Source organism: Desmodus rotundus, chromosome 3, assembly GCF_022682495.2.
Source record: "Desmodus rotundus isolate HL8 chromosome 3, HLdesRot8A.1, whole genome shotgun sequence".
Lineage (NCBI taxonomy): Eukaryota > Metazoa > Chordata > Mammalia > Chiroptera > Phyllostomidae > Desmodus > Desmodus rotundus.
The window spans coordinates 80,384,730-80,409,535 of NC_071389.1; the positions used below are offsets into that span (position 1 = coordinate 80,384,730).

Here is a 24,806-nt window from a genome sequence, read left to right on the forward strand (position 1 = left end):
TTTTGTTTGTTTGCTTGTTTTACTCTACGGTCTCCCCCTGTACAGTTTCATTCACTCGTTCATTCATTCATTTAATCACTTATTCATTCACCCATTCATTCCACATTTATTTATTAATTGCCTATTTTATACCAGGAACAATTCTAGGCTTTAGAAATATAGCATCACAACACCGACAAAGCTCATGCTTTTATGAGATTTGCATTCTACTTTGCAGGGGAGATAATAAACAAACATATAAACTATAAATTAAAGAAAGCCAGGTTAGTAAGAAAGGGGGAAGTGCGGATGTTATCAACAAGATGGCATGTGAGAAAAGACACAAAAGAAAGGAAAGATGAGTTAGGGGGATGTCTAAAAGAAGACATCCCAGCACAGCAAGCAATACAGCAAATGTTTGACATGAGAAAGTGCTTCAAAGGTTCAAGCAACAATGAGAAGAAAATGAGATTGCAGCAGAGTGAAAATTAGGGAAGTGCCAGGAAATGGGCTCAGAGAAGCAGTCAGGGAGCCATCCAGTAGGGACTTGTCTGTGATTAGGAAGGTGGATTTTGGTTTCAATGAAATGGATGCTATTGGAGAGTTTTGAACAGAGGTCTGCTGCAATCTGACTTATGTTTTAAAAGAATCATTTGGGCTATGTGGTGAAGAAAAGACCATTGCAGAACAAGGGTGAAAGCAAAGGACCAGTTAGGAATTGATTTCCACAAGCCACACGTTAGTGGTAATGGAGTCCACACACTCTGGTTTGCTCACCCTCTTACCACCAACCAAAAACTGAACTTCAAATAGGTTTTCAAATTCTTCAAAAAAAATGCACATAATTAATATTAACTATTGTCCATTTTAGCAAATATTTCTTTGAGAGGCCTAACGAGGGAGACTATTTACAGTCATGCACTGCTTAACAACGGGTTGCATTCTGATAAATGCATTGGTATGTGATTTCATCATTGTGAGCATCGCAGAGTGAATTTACACAAACCTAGATGCTATAGCCTACTACTCACCTAAGCTATATGGTATAGCTGTTGCTCTTAGGCTACAGTACATACTACAGCTTAGTAGTATGTACTGTACACAATTGTAGGTGCTGTATTTCACATGACTGGCAGTGCAGTAAGTGTGTTTACACCAGCATCACCACAGACACGTGACTAACACATTTGTGCTGTGACGTTACAATGGCTAGTGTCACTAGGTGACAGGAGTTTTTCAGGTCCATTATGATGTATGGAACCACCATCATACATGTGGTGCGTGGTTGGCCTAAAGGTCGTTATGCAGCACACACCGGCATATTGCGAACACCATGCCACATCATTTGGCCTTTATGCTCCCCTCTGCTTCTCTTTGGTAGGCAGCTCTCTTCCTCTGCCTAGACTCCTGCTTCCTATTGACTTAAAAAAATTTCCTTCCCAGCTATGCAAAGGTGTTCATCCCTGCCCCAGCTTCTGCTCCCCAAAAGCTTATAATCAAGTCCCCCACAGTGTCCAGGTATAAAGCACCCTTTGGCTAATAAGATTCACTCTCCCTTTAAGGTAATGTAGAAAACCATCCATTGTTACTGGAGTATGCTTCTGCAGTCTTACTCCCGTACTCCAAACAGTTCATCCAAAGTATATTTTTTTGTTCTCCCCAAAAGTATTCTGCTGGTCAAACTCACCTACATCTAGCCTATATTTCTTTAGTTTCATATTAATTGTGTTTGTTCATGACAACATGCTCCAGCAGATGTAAACTTCCTTACAGACCTTCTTGCTTGTGCCCACACCTTTAACATTGGCACAATGTCGGTCACTTAGCAATCACTGCTGGATTAGAACCAAATGGACTAAAATCATAACCTTACTATCTTTTGATGAACCACACTGTATAGATTTGGGGCTGATGGGTTGATGCTTTCTCTACGTTTTATAAACTGCATGCAAACTGAGAACCCAGGATTTCAAAGTGGAGAGACAGAAGTTTAATTATCAGTAGTTCTTGCCTGAGACCATAATAAAATCTTCACCTTGCCTTTTCTCTTCTTTCTTCCCTTCATTCCTGGGTGGTTTGCACAGGTTTCTGAGCCTTCCTCTTGCCTTGCCAATTAAATCATCTGCAGTGTTCTCAGGGAAGGGAAGGAATCTTAGTGTTCCATGGAGAATGGAAACTTCTCAGGGGTGGCGATCTAGTCTTTCCATGTTCTATTCAGCACTTGGTACATGTTGCTCTTGGTATCACTCCAGGATATACACTTTTCCTAGCAATTTGTCTAATCACACCAAGCAGAATATGGATGAATTACCTAATTCAGTAGGTCCTTCTGACCTACAGCATCTGGTTAGACAGCTTTGTACCAATAACTACTGCCAACTGGCTGTCATGTATTCTACTTTCCCACCCTCCTTGTCAACATCTCCTTGGATGCAGAGTTGGGAATGGAGGAAAGCCACAAGGCAGCATAAAAAGCCAAAGAGCAGAACCAACACACAGGCTCATCTGTGAGATGGAGCTTTAACAAAGCAAACTGCAAAGCGTAGCAGATCTCTGCCTTCTAGCCTGATCTATATATAATGCCAACCGTTAAAATCTAGTTTGTCAATATTACTATGTATGTTTTTTATATTAATTAAAAAATAAGGAACTTCAATAAAGCATCAAGTTCTATGGCAGGTAGATTATGAGTTATATGAGGGTCAAAGGCTGGGTCCAATTAACTTAGTGTTCTCCAGAACAATCTTGCACACTTCCTGTCTCTTGGCAGGTGCTGACTTAACTTTTCTCAGTGAATGAATAAATCATCCCCTTCATGTTTCCTCCAGGCTGGCTTTATCTTCCTAATTGTAGAGAAATTATGATTCATCGTGTTCTTTAAGATAACCAGGGAATAAAACCTCACAATATTCTTTAGTCTTAATGTCCAGTGTTGAGTAATTGTTTCTGTTGTGAGTCTGTATGACTCTCCTCTAGCTCTCAGCAGCTACTATACGTTTGAAGATTGTCTTATGGCCTGACTAACCCCATTCTTTTTTCTTAACCACTTTTAAAAGAAGGAATACTTCTAATTCCATAAGAAAAAGAAAATCCTAATTAGATGTGTGGATCCTGAAATAAAGGCTTAATGAGGGAGCACTTGTTACCACCCCCAGGATATTGACAAGGTCCCTCCTCAGCTGTGAATCTCCCACCAAGAGCTGGCAGGGTTCCTACCACCCAGAAGTGATAGACAAATCCACTTTAGATGCCTTGCCCCAAGGGGTACTACAAACTGAAGAGATAAAGGCGAGCCTACCTTCAGAGCAGTGAGATAGTCTGCTAAACTGGGGTGCTGGGTGGAAGGGGGGGACCTCCCTGTTGCTGTATTTCCTAACCGCATCCTTTCTGGAGATGCAGAGTAGAAAGGTGAGGTCTCAATTAGTCACCTTAAGGGCTCACCGTATATCTGCTGACCTTATCTCCATGGTAATTACACAGTAACAGCTTGAAGGGCAAATACCCCTGTCTCTTTTACCAGAGTAAAGGAGAAAAGAGACCAGTATGGAGGAAATGTAACTTGTAATAGAACACATATTGGGTTGGGCTTCATTTTTCATTGACAAGCTCAGCATTCCTAAGTTCAGCTCTTATGAGAAATAAAAAGGAAATTATTTCCCCATGATTTACGACAGAATACATGCACCAAGATGAACAAAGATTCCAGCCTTTGCTTTAGAGATCATCTCTTTTAAATTCAGAATCACACGGTCCAGTGTAACAAGCTGGTTCTCGGCTGAATAAAGGGTGCTTGCTGCACGGAGAGCAAACACAGCCGTGGCCTCCCAGAGATAACTGAACTAATTCCATTCTCATGAATCACACTTGGGACAAGCACCGTCCCTGAGCCCCACAGAAACAAGCCGCTAGGCACTGTATGCCTTTCACTCCTTTGAACTTCTAACCACAGACTGACTTCATTTAAGATGGGGTTTCCCCTTTTAACTTATAAGGTCACTAACAAGACCCCATTCACCATGACCTAATGGGGAGATGAATGCACAGAGCATGACGATGAGCAGATGGAGCTGAGTGGGGTCCTACCTCAAGGTGAGTTTGATGGGAACAGGCATGTGATCCAAATACTCAACTCCTCACCTATGCCTAGGATCTGGTAATGTCATGTCATTAGCCCTCAACCAGAACTCTTCAAACTACAGTAATTTTGAAAAGGAATCTAGCCCTGACTGATGTGGCTCAGTTGGTTGGAGTGTGTAGTCCTGTAAACCAAAAGGTTGAGGGTTTGACTCCCACTTGGGCACATGCCTTGGATGCAGTTTTGGTCCCCAGTCAGGGCTGTTATGAGAGGCAACAGATGGATGTTTCTCTCCCTTTCACTCTCCCTCCCTTTCTTTCTCTCTATAATCAATGAGCATGTCTTCAGGTGAGGATAAAAAAATTGTTTTTTAAAGCAGAGTCTAAATTCCATGAACTCAGGATATCTAAAGAAAGATCAAATGGATAAATAAGGGGGGAGGAGTTAAAAGGGTTATCGAAAAGACGAAGAACATTTATTTCATCCATGAATGTAGTTTTCACTCTCTATTGCTCTGAAAAGATTTTCAAAGGCAAACAAAAGCAGCTAGAATTTCCTCAACAATGAAGAACACAAATGTACATGCCAACACATACACACATAATGTATTTAAATCATTTGAATCGGAATATATTTGGAAAACATTTCTTCACTAACTATTCAAGCCCCAGTAAAAAAGCCTCAGGACTCAAACATAAGAATAAATCATCCATTCAAAGGTTTGCATCAGATAACTAGAGAAAAATAAAAACCAGCAACCCACAGCAGCGCAGCTCATAGCACTTCCCTGTTTGGGTAAATCGGTTGTAAGACTTGCATCTTCTCTTCAAAGTTGGTAAAATAGAAATGCTGAGTTTCCACAAGTGAGTTAAATGTATTAAAACTACAGTAAACTTCGCTGTCTATCCTTTCAGAACTTTCAACAGTTTTTGAGGCTGTGCTTTCAGAATAATCGCGATTATAAAAAATGACTTTGGTGACTCAGGGATACATGCTTTTCTGTCCAGCATGAAGAGAAGGAGCCTTTGCAGGCAAAGTCCACACAGTGGTCAGTATGTCAACTTAGAGCCTAATGCAGGGCCTCATAGTAGTGACCAGTGACAAATAGAGAAATGAAAGGATGGTTTTGAAAGAACACCCAAACTAAGTGAGAAGATACTTAAACTAGACAACTCTTAAAAGCAGAACATAATTATTAACTCCTGGGACACATTTCAAATGCTCTAGTCCTTCAACAGGTACTGCATTGCTCAGGGAAAGGCTTCATAGAAAAGGCCTATCAAAGAGCAGGTGGCTTCTAAACATCACTCACTGAATAATTCACTCACGAATTCATTCAGTAAACATTTATTACTGACCCTACTATGGCAAGTCATTGTGATAGGAGAGGTAGCCATGTGTGAGATCCACTCTCTGCCTTCCTAGAATTAGGGAGATTCTTCCTTTCCCTTCCACTCTTTCTTTTATTTGCTTGATAGCCACCAGAATTTACTGGTGTAAAAGCAAGGACTGAATCTGCTATGAATATTTGTTCACATGACCTTAGGACGGGGTTTCTCAACCTCAGCACCAATATTTTGGACCAGATAATTCTTTACTGTTGAGGGATGTTCTGCTCATTGTAAAATGTTTAGCAGAATCCCTGGTTTCGACCCACTAGATGGCAATCACACTTTCCCCCCAGCTATTACAATAAAAAATGTCTCCTGAGGAACAAAAGCATCCCTAACTGAGAACCACTGACTTCGAAGAGATGAACAAAAGAAGATGATGTGGATGATTGAGTAGGGAAAGAATTAAGAGAAATTTAGAAAATGGACAGTTTTTTTTGAAATGGGTGGTGTAGAATTTCAGCTGCCTAATAATTTTCAACCCCATATTTAGACATTTGCCTCCTGTTAGGATATAAAAAATAGCAAGAGATCATTGCTTCTACCTATACAGCAAAACAAATCCGGATATGCCACATAATTATAGCTTGAAGAAACTCATCAGACACTATGGAGCAAGACAACCTAAATGAGATGAATTTCACGAAAGCAAGCTTATGACTTCCTCCAGCCCTGGCTAAGGGTAGGGAAAGGAAGAGTTTACTGTGAATGAGATGACAAGTCTGCTGAATTTTTAATGGACTTTTGATGCCTGCTGGTCAGCTAGGAAGAGCCCTAATCACAAATTGAGTCTGCACCCATTCTCCAATTTTTTTCCTGTGGGTCTTCATTGAGGACATAGAGATTGTACATAGAAGGCTGGGGACAGGGCCGAAGTTCTGAGAAAAATTCTTTCAAGGTACAGTGGACTTTCACTAAGGGCAAGCAGTAACTGTCTGTCTGGGGACAGGACAAAAGGGAAAAGAAAGACTTCACAGAGTACAAAAAACTAGAGGAGTGACCAGAGAGGAAAACCTGATTTAAAAATCCAGCAGGCAGACTATAAAGCAGAGAGAAATAACCCAAGATTCAGAAAACTGAGTTTTGAAGCATAAAGAGATCTCTGGAGTCTCATTGCTATTCATATTCCAAGCCCAGATGAATTGAAGGCCTGATCTTGTCTTAAAAGGTGTGAGCCAATGGCGGATAGAATCTAACAAAGTGTGCCAGCTGCCTAAACCTGGAGGGAGAGCAGAAGAATTAAGAAACTGTCCCACCCTTCAGCATTTACACCAAGCAGCAGGTAGTGGCAGTCTGCCACTGGGAAAGAATGGGGAATTCTGAGGAATGCAGGAGAGTGCTGTAAGAAGGCAACAGAGGAAATCTTCCCACCCTCCAGAACTTACACAGTAGTAGGCAGCAGCAGTTGATGACCAGGGTGGGCAACAGAGCACTGAGAGAGCAAATAGGTACAAGGGTCTGCCTAAGGCTGAGGTACAGTAGGAAAACTAAGAGAACTCACCCTGGCCTCTGGACTATATCTAAGTATGAGCCTCCATAATCTACTTGGGGGAAGGGACAGGGTTTTCAAGAAAGCCCCAGCTGCTGAAGACTTGCATGAAAGGGTCAGAAGGGCCCAGAGAAAGCCTTCTACTCTCCTGGCTTCATACCAACTGTCAGAAGTGGCAGTCTGACCCCGGAGGGAGGGCAGACATGCTGGAAGTGACTGCCTCCAGACAGCAGGGCCACAGTGCCACCTGAATTGTGAGGGTAGAACAGGAGACTTGAAGGACACCTTCTGGCCTCTTGACACTAATACTAAATAGGAGGCTGTGGAAGTGGACTGCTGGGTAAACTGGAAACTTGTGGTGCACTGACGTGCCTGAGGCAACAACAGAGCTCAGCCCACCTCACATACAGAAGTTACTGATCAAACGTCCATACTAAAATTTTGACAGTAGATGAGACATGTCCTTTTCTGGGTGTAAATAAGATTTGTTTCAGTCTTTACTATTCTTTGTAATATACAATGTCTGGCATTGAATCTATAATTAATAAATGCATGAAAAAGCAAGAAAACTAATGAGAAAAACAAAACTAATGAGTAAAACAAAACAATAACAATAGTCATTGTAACCAGACCTCAAAATAGCCTAACTCTTGGTATTTTCAGAAAGGTACAATAACAAATAATAATATGACCCAGTTGGTCATAACCCCAGTCATGACCAACTGGGGTTTATCCATAAAAGCAAGATGAGGAAACATGTGAAAGCTAAATCAATGTTTTTTGCTATACTAGGAGAATAAAGAAGAAAAATTATCCCAATAGAAACAGAAAATGCACTGGTGAAATTTAACACCAATGCATGATAAAAACTATCAGCCAACTAGAAATAGAATAAAACGTTCTCAATCTAATTATAAGCTAATCTTCAAACTAATAACAATGAGTATATTTCCTTCTTTGAGAGTAAGGCAAGAATGTCCACTCTTAACACTTCTATTCAGCTATATACTAGTAGATGTAGCAATTCTATAAGACAAGTAAATTAATAAAAAGCATGAAGATTTTAAAGAAAGAAATCAAACCATTGTATTCAAAAACCAATTTTGTACATAGAAGATTTGATGGGATCTTCACAAATTTTATTAGAAATAAAAAGTGTATCTAGCAAAGCTTCAGGATACCAAGCCAGTATACCTTATGCATTACACACTGGCAATAAAAAATTAACAAATAAAAATTTTAAAACATCACTTATAATAGCATCACCAAAATATTAAATGACTAGGTATTAGTATAAAGAAATACGTGTGAGATCTCTATATTTAAAACTATAAACATTACAAGATACTAAAACTATATAAATAGAGTAAATAAATATCACTTTATAAATTGAGAGACTCAATATAGGGTTATTTTTCCTAAGTTGATGATAAATTCAACCCAATTTACATAAAAAATCTAGCTGACTATTTTTTAAAGTGACAAGTTGATTCTAAAATAAATACAGAAATCCCAAAGATTAGGAATAACCAAACAATCTTGATAAAGAAAAAAATTGGAGGTCTTCCAGTCACCAATTTTAAGACTTACTCTAAAGCTACAGAAATTAAGCTCATAATCTATGGAACTGAAGAGAGTCCAGAAATAGATCGATGGAACAGAAAAGAGCGCCAAGAATCAGGCAGGCACACACATACACACCAACTGATTTTCAACCAAAGCACCAAGTCATTCTTGGTGGACTAGTAGCGATGCAGAGTTCTTTTGGCCCTGGGTCAGAGAGTCGCGGAATTGACCAAATGGAAGGACTAGTGGAATTAACCAAGAGAAAGCAAATGCTCAAGTCAGACTTAAGTCATGTGTCTACCAACACACATGTATCACCAGCCGATGCTCATCATCATCGTTTGTTTCAGGTCACAGATGGAGAGACACATGCTGATAGGGGGCCTACTTCTGCTGATGAGTTCTAGGAGTCAAATTCTCCAAGCTGCTCAAGGCACTCAGCCACAACAAGGGAGTGCTTACACTCAGGCTAAGCTATCCTGATGCTCATTCTTTTCCTGGGTATATTTGTTAATGGGCATGCACAAGCGAAAAGAGCTTAGAGTGAAAGCCAAGCATTAGTAAGAAATTAGAGTTGACACATCAGTGTGGAGTGGGTGGGAAAGGACAGAGTGGGGACAGCATCTCCCATGTCAAGAATATTTCCCACTAGTTACAATGGTCTGTATTCTCTGATGTGTCCTTTCCCATGGAGGAAGTTCTTTGTGAGAGAGGGGGAGGTAAGCTAGCTCGTGGGAAAAAATGTCTCTCAGTCAGTGAGCAGTAAATTGGCTCATGCCCAAGTAATGTCCTCAAGGTGTGCCATGAGAGATGAAATCACTTGGCTCATTTTACCATCTTCAGGATAGCGTCAAGACTTGACAAAGCCAGGCAACATGAATGAGTAAACTGATCTGAGGCAGGGCAATGGCTCTGGAGGAGCCTTTTGTATGCAGCAAAGATGGGGACATCATTCAAGAAAAAATGCTAAGGGGACCTTTACTCCAAAGAGGAAAACTGGGTCCTGGAACAACAATGAACTGAACTCAATCAAGTGAAAATGCACATCTGATGCCCAGGCCAGACCGAGACATATATGCTCCTGAGGCATGCTACAATTCTGGCACACCTTCAAACTTTTATTCTGCACATATTTGCTCAGCATTTATTTACTGGAGAAAGGAAAAAGCTGTTTTTTGAGAGGGGGAGGTACACTTTCTTGAAATATAGCGCACATACAGAAAAGAGCGTATATAATGTAGAACTGGAAGAATTCCCAGAGCGAACACACCCATGTTCTCAGCACCCAGACTAACAAATAAATGAAACATCAGGAGTCCTTCAGGCTCTGCCAGTGATGACCACCTCCCAAAGAGAGTGACTCTCTTCACTCCCAACATTAAAACTGCTTTTTTATTCACAAAGTTATAATGCTTTTTTATGTTTATATGTTACTAAATTTGTCATTTAAACTCTTTTTGAGTTATCTTTGATTTCATGGCTTCTTTGTTGCCTGTGTCCAGAGAGCAATTTTTACTAACACTTTAAATGGAGGTTAGTCACATACACATAATTACAAGGCATCAGTTCCTGGAAAAAGCACCTCATCATGCTTCATTTGATTTCAGAATGACAGCTGCCTGTTACTGCAGACTTTGGGTGATTGTCAGGTGGCTGGACGCAGAGATAGGAGCAGACTGTCATTGCCCTAGTAGAATATCCAGTACACAAAAATAGCACAGATTGGTCGGTGCAAGGAAGGTTTTTATTTCTACTCAAGGGGACTACCTCCTTGGCAGATTTCTATTTTGCCAGTAATAAAAGGAGTTGCACGTGGAAGTCTCAGTTAACGGGCATCATTTGTCTGATTTATTACAGTGATGTGTTCACACCATTTTTAAGAGACTGATACTCCAGAGAGATGTCCAGTCTTTTATCAGATACATGTATCACAAATATTTTTTCCAGTCTGTAGCTTGACAGACCTTACTGTCTTCTAGCCTGAACCTTTGTAAGACTCTCAGTTCAGACGTGTGTATACATACGTTTGAAGCCAAGATGGGAGAGATTCCAATCATTCTCCTTGAAATACAGGGTTAGGGCTGTCATTTCACTTATCAGTCATTCAAAGCATGCCTTCTCTAGACGTGGAGGGAATGAAGATGAATAAGACCCAGTCCCTCTGCTACAAGAGCTCACTGTCAAGTGGGGAATTTGATGTGTAAACAAATACCAGTGGAGAAATGACAAAGCCCCTTTGCCTTGAGAAGTGCAAGAAGATCCCATATGAGAGAAAACATTTGAAACAGTCCTTGAAGAATAAATAGAATTTCACCAGCAGAATTATGAAGGAAGGGCATTTGCTCTGAGGAAGCAGCATAGGAATACCCAGGGTACAGAGAAAGTTCACAGCAGGGTGAGAAACAGCTAACATAATTTTTTTAAATTATAATCTAAAGAACACCTATATGGGAACCACCTGGATGCTTGCTAAAATGAAGTTTTCTGCATCCCACCATGTACTATATCATAGTTTCTGGAGTTTAGGGCCTGGAAATATTCATTTTTGGCACATTTTACAGGTAATTCTATTGTACAAAAAATTTGAGAAATAATACCTAAAATAGAAGGTATAAGTGAAGGGTGAAGATTAACACAGGAAAAGTTACTTGGAGGTACACAGTGAAGGGTTTATGTGATGTATGAGGGCTTGTCTCTAAAGTTTTTTATAAAATGTTAAGCTGTATAATCACACAGTGTGGCAGGCATTATTATCTCCATGTTACATATGAGTAGATGGAGGCTTAGGAAGGTGAAATAGCTTTCCAAAGGTCACATAAGTGGTGGACTCATGATTTGAATCTGGGTATATCGGAACCAAGTGACTCTGCTCGAAGCCATTTAACTGCATCTGGGCCACTTCCCTGTACACACTCGTGCTGACCTGGCTCCACTTTCTTCCCACATTCTCCTTGGAACCAAGAATTCTCTCACTTGGGTGCAATGACTTGGACAGACTTGGACCTCCCCTTTGGAAATCCATTCCTGCCAGGAAACAAGGCCAGCCAGAGACCCCTGTGCTCCTGACTGGTGATTAAGGGACCCAAAGGTAAGTCCAATTCCTATTCTACAGACCTTTGTCCATTGGTAGCACAGTGAAGATTTGATTCTTCAAGTTTTATTTTTACAAATTAGATGTAATATTCATTCGTCTTGATAATAGGAGTAATTGTCATTTTATGATTACTCTGTCTAAAATTTTTTGGATTGACTTTATTATCTTTGTTTTGCATGCCACATAAACAACCAAATTTCCTTGTCAGTTGCATTATTCTTGTAATGAACTATCATCAGATCTTTAACAATTGAAAATTATCAGTAATAAATTAACCACAGCCATCTTAAGTCTTTGGTCATCCACAGATAGTTTTGGTTTTGTATTACTCTGATGCTTCCTGAGAACTCTTGCTACAGGCCAGTGTTTCATTTTCAACAGAGAAGTACCATCTCAGAAGCCCACAAAAAAGGACTATGCCAAGTACTTTCGGGTGCAGAGTTCTGGTGGCATCACTTAACTTAGAGGTCTTACCAGCGCACTGAGCCAGGATTTCTAGAACTCTAGTTGAGAAACATGTGTTCATGATACTGCCAACTCCAGATTAAGTGGAACAACATTTAATTACATAGGGCTGAATGAGCTGGTGAAGAATGACTGTGTTTTTCTGTTTGGAATATGGTCGTCCTAATATTCAATTTTCTGAATATATAACAAGGTCCTTTCTTTTTCCTCTTAAGAGATCTATGTGGGTAATTCAGTAGATTCTGCTTTTGTAAACTGAAATGAACCATTTGTAAGTAATGTCTTATTTTCCTTGTCTGATTCCTCCAAAATGCAGAAACTCTTGCTGAGTATTTTTATTTCATGGCAATATTTTTGCACAGATTCAATGAGAATCTGTCTTTCTTGTTTCCGTGACATAATTGAAAATATGGGTCATGTAACCAAGGCTTCCCCTGGAATGTCATATTTGAGAATTATGATTTAAATATGTCTAGAAATTTTTAAGGAATAAAGTGTAGCTGTATAGAGCCAATGTTTACAAGGCCCTCATGGACAAATAGGTCCAATACCTGGCTTACAGATTCCCAGCCTTGCCAGTTAATAAGATAACTTCTTGACAGGTCCCTGAAGCTCAGACTATTTGGGGGACCTCAAGAAGAGAGGAATGTTCCCAAATTTATAGCTACTACAGTGAAATCTGACAGTGAGCTTTCAGCTTGACTTCCTAGCCTCAAGAAACTTTTTTAAAACATTCAATCTGAAATTCCTTATGAAAATTTCCAGAAAGCAAACTTAAAATAGCCTATATGGTAAATTACCATTCTCATGATACCTCTCTAAATAACTATGTCAAATTTAATTATAACAGCCTTATTTTAGGATCAAGAACAATCTTTCTTTGAGGTTATTTTTGATCAAAAGCAGGGTGAATGTAAAGAAACATTTGTGTTTCAATGGACATCTACCTATATATTATATAACACATCCTTCTAGGTTGTCAGATTCTAGCCCTGTTCATTGCCTTTGAGCCATTTTCGGTATCTTTTTAAATTGTGGATAACTGATGAGTATGCAAACTCTATTTTGTCTGGTAATTATTTAACTGACTTGCTCCCCAACTGTGGAAAGCTCAGTTTGGGTACTTATCTATAAATTGGACTGGCTCCTTCCGAACTTGTCAATCCTTATCAAATTTTCAACCTTTCCTGGTTCTTTAATGCAACCTTTCATATTAACATTTCTCTTTTTCACTTTAGGCATTCTTTACTAAGGGGTCTGATCTCCAGGACCCTAAAACCACTGACCTTTGCCATCATTTCTGTTTAACTGGTTTTGCAGAAGATGGATTCCTTTAGAAACTATCTCCAAAACCCCGATTCACCCCATTCAGAACATTTACAATCACTGCTGAGTTGTTCAGTGATGAATGATATTCATCTTGAACAAAAAGGGGGGACTGACAATGTTGAACTTGATCTGAGCCCTGTGTTCCCCAAAAGCGAGAGACAAGAAGTTCCCTTCCCCCTTTTGTGTTCTAAGAAACAGCTAACCCCAAAAGACCACTGTGTTCTCATATAGTCCTTTCCATTCTTTCTGAAAAACTCAGAAAAGACCATCTCCATTTTTCTTCATGACTCTCACAAGACTCATAGACAACTTCTTGTCTCCTTGCCTCTGTAAAACCCAGACCCCCTTCCTTTGCTTGAAATCTTCTTCAATAATGAACATTTTCTTTATTGTACTATCCTGAGTAAAAATCATCTCCATAATTGTCCTGTGTATTTTGTCTTTCGCCAAACTGAGTGACACCACCTATGGCTGTCGAGCAGAGAAAAATAAACCAGGTATGGGAGAACAAACCAGTGACCGATGTGTATAGCAGAGTGATTGGCATCTTAGTGAGTTCCTGAAGAAGATGTTTAAGTTGACAGGTAGTTGAGCAATTTCTACCTGTATTTCAAGTGAGAATTCTTGACCTGTCAAAAGTACTTTTGTGACCATGTGGCAAATAGGAAGCGGGCAGAGCATTTGAACTATAAAATAATTTTATACTTTGTTAAGGAAAGAAACTTCCAATGGAATTATTCCATTTTATTAAATACAAGTTTAGTTAATTTTCCTAAATTTTGTCAAAATCAGTTAGAATTGCTTTTCTTTTATTTTTAAAGTCATATCCCAAAATTTCAACCCAATCAAGGACACTTGAAAATAAGAGAGTTCTGTTCCATTTGCTGTGGTTGTGTTTCTTGAAGATTTTGAACATCATTAAGTGCCCTCCTGGGTTTCAGCAGGATAATTTACCTTCAGGGCCAGTGCTATCCTCTCTGCTCTAGGGAAACTTAAGGAGAAAGGGTCAGGGGTCTTGAGTTTCAGTATTGCCATTTGTCTGATGGCAGAGTCTGGACAACTCACTACTTATTCAGTATGTCTGTTCCCCTGGCTGTCAAATGGGTATAAAAATATGGCCCCAATATTCCAAAAAGATTGTTGGAGGAGGGGGTCAAATAGGAGAAGGGCTGTGAAAAGGTGATGGAAAATCTAGTTCTCTACAAAGATAAGGGGTCACTGTTAAATCATAAAGTTATGAGAACCACAGCATTCACTTGCTATAGATATAGTCTGAGCCCCACACCTACGACCCCAGGAACTGTGAGTGAAAAGGTGAGAGAAAGCCAAGGCAGGAAGAACTCCATTGAGAACCTGGGCCTGAAAATAGTGTTTTACACAATGAGAACTTGGGCTTGAAAGTATACAGTTTCAGGACTTTAGACAGATTTAAAAACCACTGCCTTGCACTGTAGAGTCAGCAAACTGACCGAGAGAATTCCCCTTCACTCATATTACTTAAAGATTATTTGGTAATTAAACCCTAAAACATAATAGTAATTAAAAGTTTCTAGCTATATTCTATTTCATCCTGTAGAAATTCACTTCATGATGCCATGAAGTTTGAATATCTCCTTACATCCCTTTTTCACTTCCCCTACATTTCTTCCCTTTCATCTTGTGAGAATGCATCTGGCAACCGTAATCTGGGAGGCTGGAAGTCAAAACTTTTAGGAAGAGTGAGTTTGCCTTTACCACCTTTGCTTGGATGTCTGTCTCCACTGACTTGCAGGTGCCTCTGGGTGAAATATCTGTGGTCAAGGATTCAGGTTCCAGAGATGCTACAGCTTGCTGTGTGATCTTAGGTGTGTCACTTCCCTGTTTGGACCTTTGCTTTTTTACCTGGAAAGACAAAACGTTGCTCTTTGCTAATGTTACCATGGGTCTTCTTAAGGGAGCTCTAGCTTAGTATATATGATACTGAATGCTGAGAACTCTGCTTAGTACATAATACCCTGAGTATTTCAGGAAGCTCAGGCAGGATTAAAGCCAATGGTTTCCATCACAAAAGAAGCCATTCCCTGGGGCAGAAAAATGTAGTATCCATTAGTGGGCCCCTCTCCTTCCACCAAAGGTCACCACTCCCCACCCAGGATTCTCTAGTTCTTGGAGTCCTGAGATCAAAGCTCTGCCTGGCTATTAATGTGAAGAGAGAAATCTGTCCTAAATGGACTTCCAAAAACCAGAGTTTACTGAAAAAATTGCAGGAAGTATGATAGACTGCCCCATCAGTTCACCACTCAAGCTGGCAGAGGCCTTGAAAAATATTGAATCTTAGTTCTACATACTTAAAAATATTTATTTTCTATGAACCTTCCAATTTATTTTACTACTGACCCTCATGCCCTAGGAGAGTGGCTTCATGCTGTTTACTTTTCTTGCAGCTTACTCAAGCAGGAAGCTTGGGGGAAGAGGATTTAAAAGTTCAAATAATTGTTTTTGAAAAAGGAATAGAGGAAGAAAATTCTATCACCTTTGTTTGGTGAGTTGTTCTTTACTCAATGGTTTCTTCCCACCCTAACTCCCTGGGAGTTAGATGTATCAGACCCAAGTTTAGACCTTAACTCTTCTGTGCCAACACAACTTCTTTCAGTCTCAGCCTTTCTTGAAGCTGTTAGAGAAATCCCCGCACCCCATCTCCCACCCCCATTAACAGATAAGGAAACTGAAAATGCAGGGGGGTTGAACGGTTGCTGAAGATTAAATACAAGCTAAATTCAGGCCAAGTTCCTTGTCAGTACACACAAATTTTCAGTTTCCTTGAGAACCACACACTGAGAAACAGTTTGCTAGATAAAGCAAGCCTTATAAGCAATTCCCCCAAAGACACTGGACTGTGGTTTAAAGAAAAAAAAGAAAGAAAGATGAAACACAATGCCAATAAAGATGGATACTCTGCCTGGGACACTGACGAAGCACACCTGAAGGCCGTTATTTAACATCTTTCAGATGCATCACTGTTTGGACAACAGTATGACTGTGAGTTAATATTTGTTGAATGCCAGACATTCTTTCAGACACTATTAGAGAAGGGTGGTGAAGATTCTCATAAGTTGATCAAGCTCTTATGGGCTTCTGTTGGTAACAACCATTTGTGGTATTACTCCCTGCAATGGTTTGGCAAGGCCAGCCAGGGTAGAATGGGGAGGACAGGGTGCTGTTGCTGCAGAAGACCTGGGGTCAACATTTGGTCGCCCTACTTCCATGGACATGTGTCCAGTCCTGGACTACCATGAGAAGTGAAGGTGCTCAGTGTTCCTGAATCAACAAATTCTTAATCTGAGCAAATAAAAAACCACTGGGGGCCCCTAATTTGCTCTGAGCAGGCCATTTCTCAAAGCAACTCTGGTGTGAAACTATGTATAATTGGGAAACATTTTGGGAGGTCACCTTGCCATTGCTTCCTTCAGTCCATTAATGGAGAAAGCACCTCTCACCACGCCATCAGCTTAAACTGTTGGATCCTGTCTAATAGCCTAAGCAAAGCTAATGAATGAAGGCCCTGGAGAGTTTTCAGGTGAAGGGAAAACAGAAGGCTGCAATGTGGGAAAGACAGAGGGGTTAAAGCTGGGTTTTGTTTTGTTTTTACATTAATGCAATCCAAAGGTGACTTTTAAGATATAGATCAAGTTCTTTTTTTAAAATAGCTAAGACTATTTTTCTTCTAATTGTCATCATTTTAAGAAACCATCTTTAATCCTTCCCCTTCACAATTGTTACCACTTTGGCCCACTTCTTAGGGATTTTAGAAATAATTCAAAATCAGTACAGTAGGGAAAAAACCATTTATTTTATAAAGTCATTACCTTGACAGGCAAAAAAAAAGCATTTTCTCAATTTCATTCAGAAATACATTTTTTTAAAAAACACATAGACCAATATGGCCTGCCCAGACATATTTAACATGGTAAATATAAAGAATAAATTGTTTGAATATAAATATCTATAAAAAAATAAGTACATCAAAATTTAATCCAACCTCTTCCATATGCCAGTTACATAAAGGAAAATAATTTTACTTCTTTAAGGCATAACCAACATTTACTCTTCAAAGCCTTTCATAAACCACCCCAGGCCACTGTGTTTCCAAAAATCAAGGTAAGGGAATCTCCTAATTCCATGAGCTTTTTTCTTACGGATCAGAGCTAGTAGATTACCATGAAAAATGTTTTATCTACTACTGACAAATTAGACCAGATTTCTGTGAGGCTAGGGGTTAGTGTGGAGGATTGAGGGAAAGGATAGCAAGAGGGGGAGGAGCTTGGGAGGCAATAATTAAAGGGGAAATACTTCTGCCAGAGTGCAATACAGGTGAGGTAGAGTCATATTTATGAAACACATCCTGATTTACAGTAGTAACAGTTTCTTTCAGTTTTGTATCTTCTGAATTAAAGAAACAAAGTCTTTTTTTTTAACTTGAGTATGTTTTCAATTTGTGCATTCCTTAGAAAATCTTTTCCTGGACTTTGCAGTTTCTCCCTGAAATGTGCCAGGCGCCTGAGTGAGACACAAACATTCCCTTTGGACCCCCTTCAGGAAACCCACCCACATGGAGTCCCTTTCCTCCTGGGAGAGTGTGCCACCAGAATTTGCAAGTCATTGTGTCTCTCTGCTTTCTCTGAGTGGTCCATTGTCACCCCAAAGGAGGAGAGACAAAAGTAGTTACCACTGATGGAAGCAAGTTGGGGGACTCCTTAACTTTTCTTGGAATGTTTAGAAGGAGGACGCTGGTCCTTTGCCAGTCTGGAACAAGAAACCATCTTAGCAGGAAGGATGCTTTTGCTCTGATCCAGGCCAGTGTGGGGAGAGTGCGAGGCAGCCGCACAAAGTGGAGGAGATGGCTTCTCTGTGTGGAGGAGACGGCTTCAGACAGGACTATCTGTAATCAGTGCGTCCGGTTGTGGGTCACTTTCTTCTCTCTGTAGAGCTTGGCTTTCAGCTTTGCAATGCGGTAAGATGTTTTGATGCTGTTGCTGATGGTCTCCAACCTATTAAAACAAGACAAAAAAATGTTATTTTTTTTTAAAGTCATTCCTGGGCAAAAGAAATATCTAAAATTAGAATTTGGCACAAAGAAATTTAGGTCCGGTTCCTGAACTTTCACAACCAACCACAACAGCCTGCTACACTCTGCTAACCTCAAGTGAAAATAAAGCCTGCCCTTTATGTCTAGAAATGGGGGTGGGGCCACAGAAGGAGATTGATATGGTCATGTCTAAAGGGGATTGGGTGTTAAATACAATTTGAAAGTACAATTTTAAGGTAAACTAGAGATATTCTCTCTTTTTTTTTTCTGTAGCCCCATTCCACCCACCACCTCTCTTAGCAGGAAAAAAAGAAAAGAAACGTGTACATATAGGCCCAAAGCAAATGTTCTATGGCAATTAAAGAAACTTATTTTTACAGGTTTTTCATTGTTGTTGTTGTTTTGAAGGAGAAAGAAAGAGGGAAGAACTGTAACATTGATTTAATAGTCAATATAACATAATTTTTAAAAATTTTTATTGTTATTCAATTACAGTTGTATGCCTTTTTTTTTAAAGTCCAAGTCAGTTCAGAAGCTGTGGTTTAGGAAATCTTGGGCTCTAGGGACGCATCAGTGGCCTAAGAGCATGACTGTAGAAACTGCGCTGGCCAGTGTGGAGTCACTGACAGCCGAGGCTGTCCCACACCTCTGCAGTAAACAATCAGACACGGTTCGTGACAGCCATGCCTGTGCACTGAGCACTCGGACCACAGAACTTCTTGCCACTGGATTTCTAGGAAAAGTTTCTATGGACCATGAGAGTAAAATGTAGACCATGTGATAGGTCTGAACGCAAGTTTCCTCCCTCCAGGTTGTGAGTTCCAACATGTTTAGGATTTGAAAGGGTCATCACTGTGGAGCTGCTCAAAGCAAGCCTGTGGTATTGCCTGAACCAGATCCTTTCTCTGCCCCAGCTCATGACTGACAAGAATGAGGGAGATTCTTGGAACAGCACTGGGTCTCCACCAAATGCATTTCTCTATTAAAAATAAATAAATAAATAAACCCGGACAACGGCATGTTCCAAATCTCAGCAGCCTTACCTAATCACTTTATTTTCCCTTTGACCATTTGAATAACTGCTACTTTTGAAGAACTTGATTATTCATGACATCTTAATTTCAAAAAAAGAAACAAGACCTCTCTCTGAAATGACTTTTAGATTCTGAGGGAAAGCAGTAAATATATTGACTGAGAGAAGCAAAAGCTGGATATGATCAAATGAGAAAAGTGTTTCGAGATATAATTTGTTTGGGAAAATTGAACTTCAGACTGAGGTGTGTGTGCTCATCACCAAAATAAGTAACAGTCTGCTTCAAAGCCTTCAGAAAAATATTTGAGAGGCCTTCCTGTGCTCTTTTTAACCTATAGAAAGAACATGAAGATTCCCTTTGTTTTCATCTTCTAAGCCTTACTCCCGACAAAGTAAGAATGACCAGGGGAGCAGTCCATTGGCATTGGTGATGGAGGCTAGCTGTTACTAAGAACCTCTTACCTTCTTATTTTCCTTCCTTCCACCAGCTGCTGATGAATGCATTTCTTTCCCAGCTTGGAACAGTCTTTTTCTTTCTTGTGATTATTCCAGTCTTTCTCCATAGTGTCTTGGTCCCTGTTAAAATACACATAAGGAAAAACATTTTAGCAATGGTACCTTCAGTTGCTCTCAATGTCTCTGTTAATCCCACTTTTTCTTAAAAATATTATTAAAATATAGTTGGCATACAATATTAGATTAGTTTCAGGTGCACAACATAATGATTTGACATTTATATACTTTAAGAAGTGATCACCACGGTAAGTCTAGTACTTATCTGTAACTGTGCAAAGTTATTATGTATTATTGATATTTTTTTCTGTCCTGTACACTACATTCCCATGGCTTATTTATTTTCCTACTGGAAGTTGTGCCTCTTACTTGCAGCATTATAACAGGAAGAAGGTCCGGAGACCATAAAACTACCTGAAAGCAAAGGTATTTCTATTCACCTGAGTGCTTTTCCTGCTTGGCAAAAATTCCAGCACTTCTTGTCTTTTTGGCTAGCACATTGGCATCTGCTGCTCTGGTCTGTGGCTTCTGTAGGAAATGAATCCTTTAAGGATCTCCTGGACCTCGAAGGGCTTCCAAGTCCATATGGAACAATGTGCCTATTATCAAAAGAGAGGAACAAGAGATATTAGCATAATTAATAGTTTTCAAAGTGATGCATTCAATGGGGTGAACTCATTTCATTGGGTCACACGGAGCTCACCACATGCTAGTTGGTAGCAGAACTTAGGGGAGTGAAGTGTGGCAAGTCAGGGTCACGTGTCTATCAATGGCCCTGCATGTGTATCTCCAACGAGGAGAAACCAGTTTTACTAACTCAATTAAATTCCATTTCAACCCTTAACCAACCTGAATTTCTTCTGGATACCAGCAGCATTGTTTTTCGTCAAAAATTACAACATCTCTGCTTTGGTGTCTGTTTCATATTTTCTTCCTTTTCTAATACTCTATTTAGTTAACAGACAAGGGGTGGAGGGAATAGGGACTTCAAAGCCAGGCAAAACTATGACTCACAAGATTTGGAAAACCTATTTTCAATTCAAGTCATATGATAATGCTAGAAGTCCCTCCTGAGGGGGCAGGAGGAGACACGCTACGCCCAGGTTGGCACATCGCCTGCACTTTGGTGATATGACTAGAGAAGGACTCCTTGCCAGAATGCTCTCCAGTAATTTCTAATGTTTGTTTTGATTTTCACTTAAGAAATAAAGTCTTCCCCTTGGAAGAATCACGACTGCTTTGGATGGGTGGACTAGTTTTCAAGGTGAAAGGGGGGAAAGTGCCTTCTTCACTCTGGAGAGAGAAGAGAAATCTATGGACCGTGTTTCTATAACTGTCTTGAAATGGGTTTTTCTAATGGGCAAGTACAGAGTCAGGGCACCCAGGTTGTAAGTCTAGCACTCCAGAAACTCATTCTTGCATGAGTGTTTTCAACGTTCTGGGTCTCAGTTTTTCTATAAGTGGGATGAAGGGATCGGATTATAAATCTTCATAACCTCTTCTGCCTCTAAAGTCCCTGTCTTCCCAAGAGAAGCCGTATGACCTCAGCAACTTATTCCCGAAATGCAGGCAGATCCTGCTGAAAGAACATTCCCCCAAGACCCCACATTTAAAATTTCTCCTCATAAACTGTGTCAGCCTCCTGCTTGCCATCCACTCTTTCCATCTATCTTGCCATGAGTAGTCTGAGCCACAGGCCGCAGAGGACCCTCTCCTCTGTTGCTAAGAACCAAGCTGTCTCGTTCTTTTCAGAAATGGAGGGACACTGTCCCCACCCAGTGAGGCACTTCCATGTTGTCAGAAATGCTACCTTCAGAATTCAAACAAGCAGCTTCCCAAAAAAGTAGCTAGAGTAACTGGGCTCCAGTCTCTGGTGAAACTAGAGCTAAGGAATGACTAGAGTTACAATGCCCTCTAGAGACTCACCCAGGAGTGTTGACCCAGATGATGTCGAGGTGGCAGAAGTAGACACATTCTTTATCCATCAAGGAAGAGCAGGAGCAGCGTTTGGAGCGGCGGGCTGCACTGGGAGAGGGCTTCTCTCCTCCTCTGTCCACCCCTGTGCTGAGCTCAGCACCCAAGACGGCTGTGGAAAGAAAGAGCAGGTCAGTGGGGATGTCTCCTTGGAGGGCAGAGGCACACTGAGGCACAGATGAAGCCTGAAGCCTGCCTTCAGCAAGAAACACAAAGGAAAAGGGCTCTTCATTTTCCCCTCCTTAATATGACTTCCCCTTTACCCCCACTGCCTTACTGACCTTCGGAGGGGTTATACAAGTGCAGAAGAAAGAACCACCTGGAAAGGGATTTACCAGCCCCTTTGAAGCATCCTTCAAGGAGATGCATGGAAATGCTGCCTGTCAGAAATCTGGGTTGGGTTCTGCATGGAACTTAGTAGGACAGACAGCACAACCTTCAGTGGCTTAAAATTAACTGATGGCCCAAAATCTAAAACTAAATTAATTGTACTGCCTCTTCCTAGGTTTGGAGCCACTTCTCCATGTAGAATGACCTTCTGTGTAGGGGAGTACCCACCACATCACATCGTGTGCATAAGGCAGGGAGTGGCCCACATGATATACACTCCTCGAAATTAGGTAGAGGTCAAGAGCTTTGGGGAGATGATTGGAAGGAAAGAAGAGAAATCAGCTCTTCAGTATCCATTCCAGGTGGTCAACTCCACAGACACCACTGACCTAAGGTGAAGCTGAGCAGCTGCTCAGGGGACCCAGTCAGGTTTGGGGATGTTGGATTCAGAAGCCCCAATGCAGGGCGGCATGTGTGGGATCACCGCCTCCCCCTCCCGCTGCAGCACTGGCTCTTCTTCCTGACAAGTTAACCATGCAGCTTATCTGCCCAGTTTTGTACATTTCAAATGATCAGACACATTCCAGGATTTTCATTCCCTTGACATCCTTTCTCTTTAGTCAGGGTCATGAAAAGACAAAAAAGTGCATTGACCCTAGAAGGGGGAACTGGGCAGATGCACACGTCCTATCTAAATCCTTAAGCAGCCAATTTATCTCAGCTCCCCTCCCAGGACAGGTGAATACAACTGAAAATAGAGCTCACACTGTTTTGGGTGCCAAAAATCTGCCAAAAGAAACCTAAAGTCAATAATGACAAATTTTAAAGAAAACATCGGCTTCGCCCTGAAACCGCCTGGGGCGTTATTCAACAGACTGTTCTGCAGGTGATTTTACTGCTCAAATATTGCTTGAAAGACTTGAATAAAATTCCTTGGCTTCAAGCTGAAATATGTAAATATTTTACACATTAACACACTATAAAAACAGTGTTTGTATAAGATATATGTTCCTATGCATCCTACTACCTGTATGAACACACATATTGCAAATATACATTTGGCTAAATTATATCTCGTCTTTACCTTTCTTGAGTTATATTGTTAAAAACCAAGAACATACACTATGCAATAATAGTATTGTTATTTTAATGCTACAGGAGCAGTTGTATTCAATAGTGGAATTTTTTCCCCACTAGAAAACTTAAGTAGCTTTGGATAATAACTCCCTAATAATTCCCAGAGAATGGATAGCTGAGCTTCAGTAGCACAAAGAAGGGGACGAACAGAAACAAAAAAAGCATTAAAGTGGATAAGAAGACATTAACATTCAGGAGTTATAAGTCAACGTGCCTACCTGTCTCTGGAGCTCCTTGGAAAGCCACAAACAGCAGAGACAAAATCACGGGAAAATAATCCATTCTGAAAAAAAAGGATCAAAATTCCTCCCCTGCAAACTAAACCCGAAGGAAAAAACGAAGAAAAACAGCTTCAGTTCCCTTAAAGCACTTCTGGTTATTCTGATCACAAAGTGATCCGTCAGCCTAAATGCTATTTAATGGGGAGAAAAAGAAGGCTCTGCCACGGGAGCAGGCAGCAGGAGCGGTGGAAGACGCGCGCCGCGGGTGGTGCGCTGGGACAGCAGCGGAGACCTAGGACCCTCGCAGCGCTCGCCCAGAGCCGGAGCCGAAGCGCGTCTGACCTGTACGGCTCTCCGCCGGCTTTTTATATTGAACCCCTATAGAGTGGGGGTAAACAGCTCCGACTTTATTCCAGCCCCAGACAATGTTATTGTGTTATTAGTCACCAACAGGCAACGTGCAGCTGGAGATAAGGCCAGGCTCTAAAGGAAATCACTGCTGACTTCAGAGGCAGACGCCCGCCGTCTGACAATTCAGGGGCAGGGCTAAGGAAAAGAAAATACCCATTGGAGACCTTTGGTAAACCTGCCCGTGCAGCGCTGGAGTCTGCTTCCCCTTTGCAAGCTGCCAGCCCCAGAGTTCAAGAATCAGAAGACGGACTCCAGAAAAGTCATACCATTGGTATGAAAAGTATGAGCTACAGTTTAAATAGATTGTATTGTGTGCGGGGAATTTTTTTAATTGTTGTTCACTTCATTTTCCTTTTATGTCTCTCCGACCTCTTAGTGTTGATCAAACAAGGGAACGCTCTCCTACATCATTCCCCCCCTCATCCTGGGGGTCGAATTATTTTAGAGATCGTCGCAATTTTTTCTCTTCCTTCAAGCCCCTTCCTCTAAGGTTTTTATGCTGAAGTTCTTTGAGTCCACGGTGAAAAAGATCATGGCAAAGAAAAAAGCTTTCTTTTTTTTTTTAACTTAGAGCCCTTTCAGACACATACCCAATACTTTCAGTATTACTGATTAGCAGCCCCCCGCCAAGGTTTTTTCTGTACCCACCCTTCTTCCCCTGCCCAGAACGCCCCACTTTCTATAGCACCAATCTAAAGAAATAGCAGGAGAGGAACACCAGGGGGAGACGAAGA

The 24,806-nt window shown here is 40.7% G+C and overlaps 1 protein-coding gene across 1 annotated transcript; it reads right to left on the reverse strand.

The window, feature by feature from the left end:
• Positions 1-17,892: 17,892 nt before the first annotated feature.
• On the reverse strand, positions 17,893-24,173 carry EDN1 (endothelin 1). Its single transcript, XM_024565620.4, has 5 exons — positions 23,659-24,173; positions 21,926-22,085; positions 20,440-20,598; positions 19,949-20,062; positions 17,893-18,415 (listed from the first exon to the last, which is right to left on the reverse strand). Exons 1-5 carry the CDS (start codon positions 23,720-23,722, stop codon positions 18,313-18,315), a joined length of 600 nt encoding a protein of 199 aa, XP_024421388.1. The 5' UTR covers positions 23,723-24,173; the 3' UTR covers positions 17,893-18,312.
• Positions 24,174-24,806: the final 633 nt, after the last annotated feature.

Coding starts and splice junctions, on each gene's coding strand:
- EDN1 (XM_024565620.4), bottom strand. CDS start 23,722: ATGGATTATTTTCCCGTGATTTTGTCTCTGCTGTTTGTGGCTTTCCAA. Junction 20,599..21,925: donor ATCTGGGTCAACACTCCTGG/GTGAGTCTCTAG, acceptor TTTTGATAATAG/GCACATTGTTCCATATGGAC. Junction 18,416..19,948: donor GAAGGAAGGAAAATAAGAAG/GTAAGAGGTTCT, acceptor TTGTTTTAATAG/GTTGGAGACCATCAGCAACA.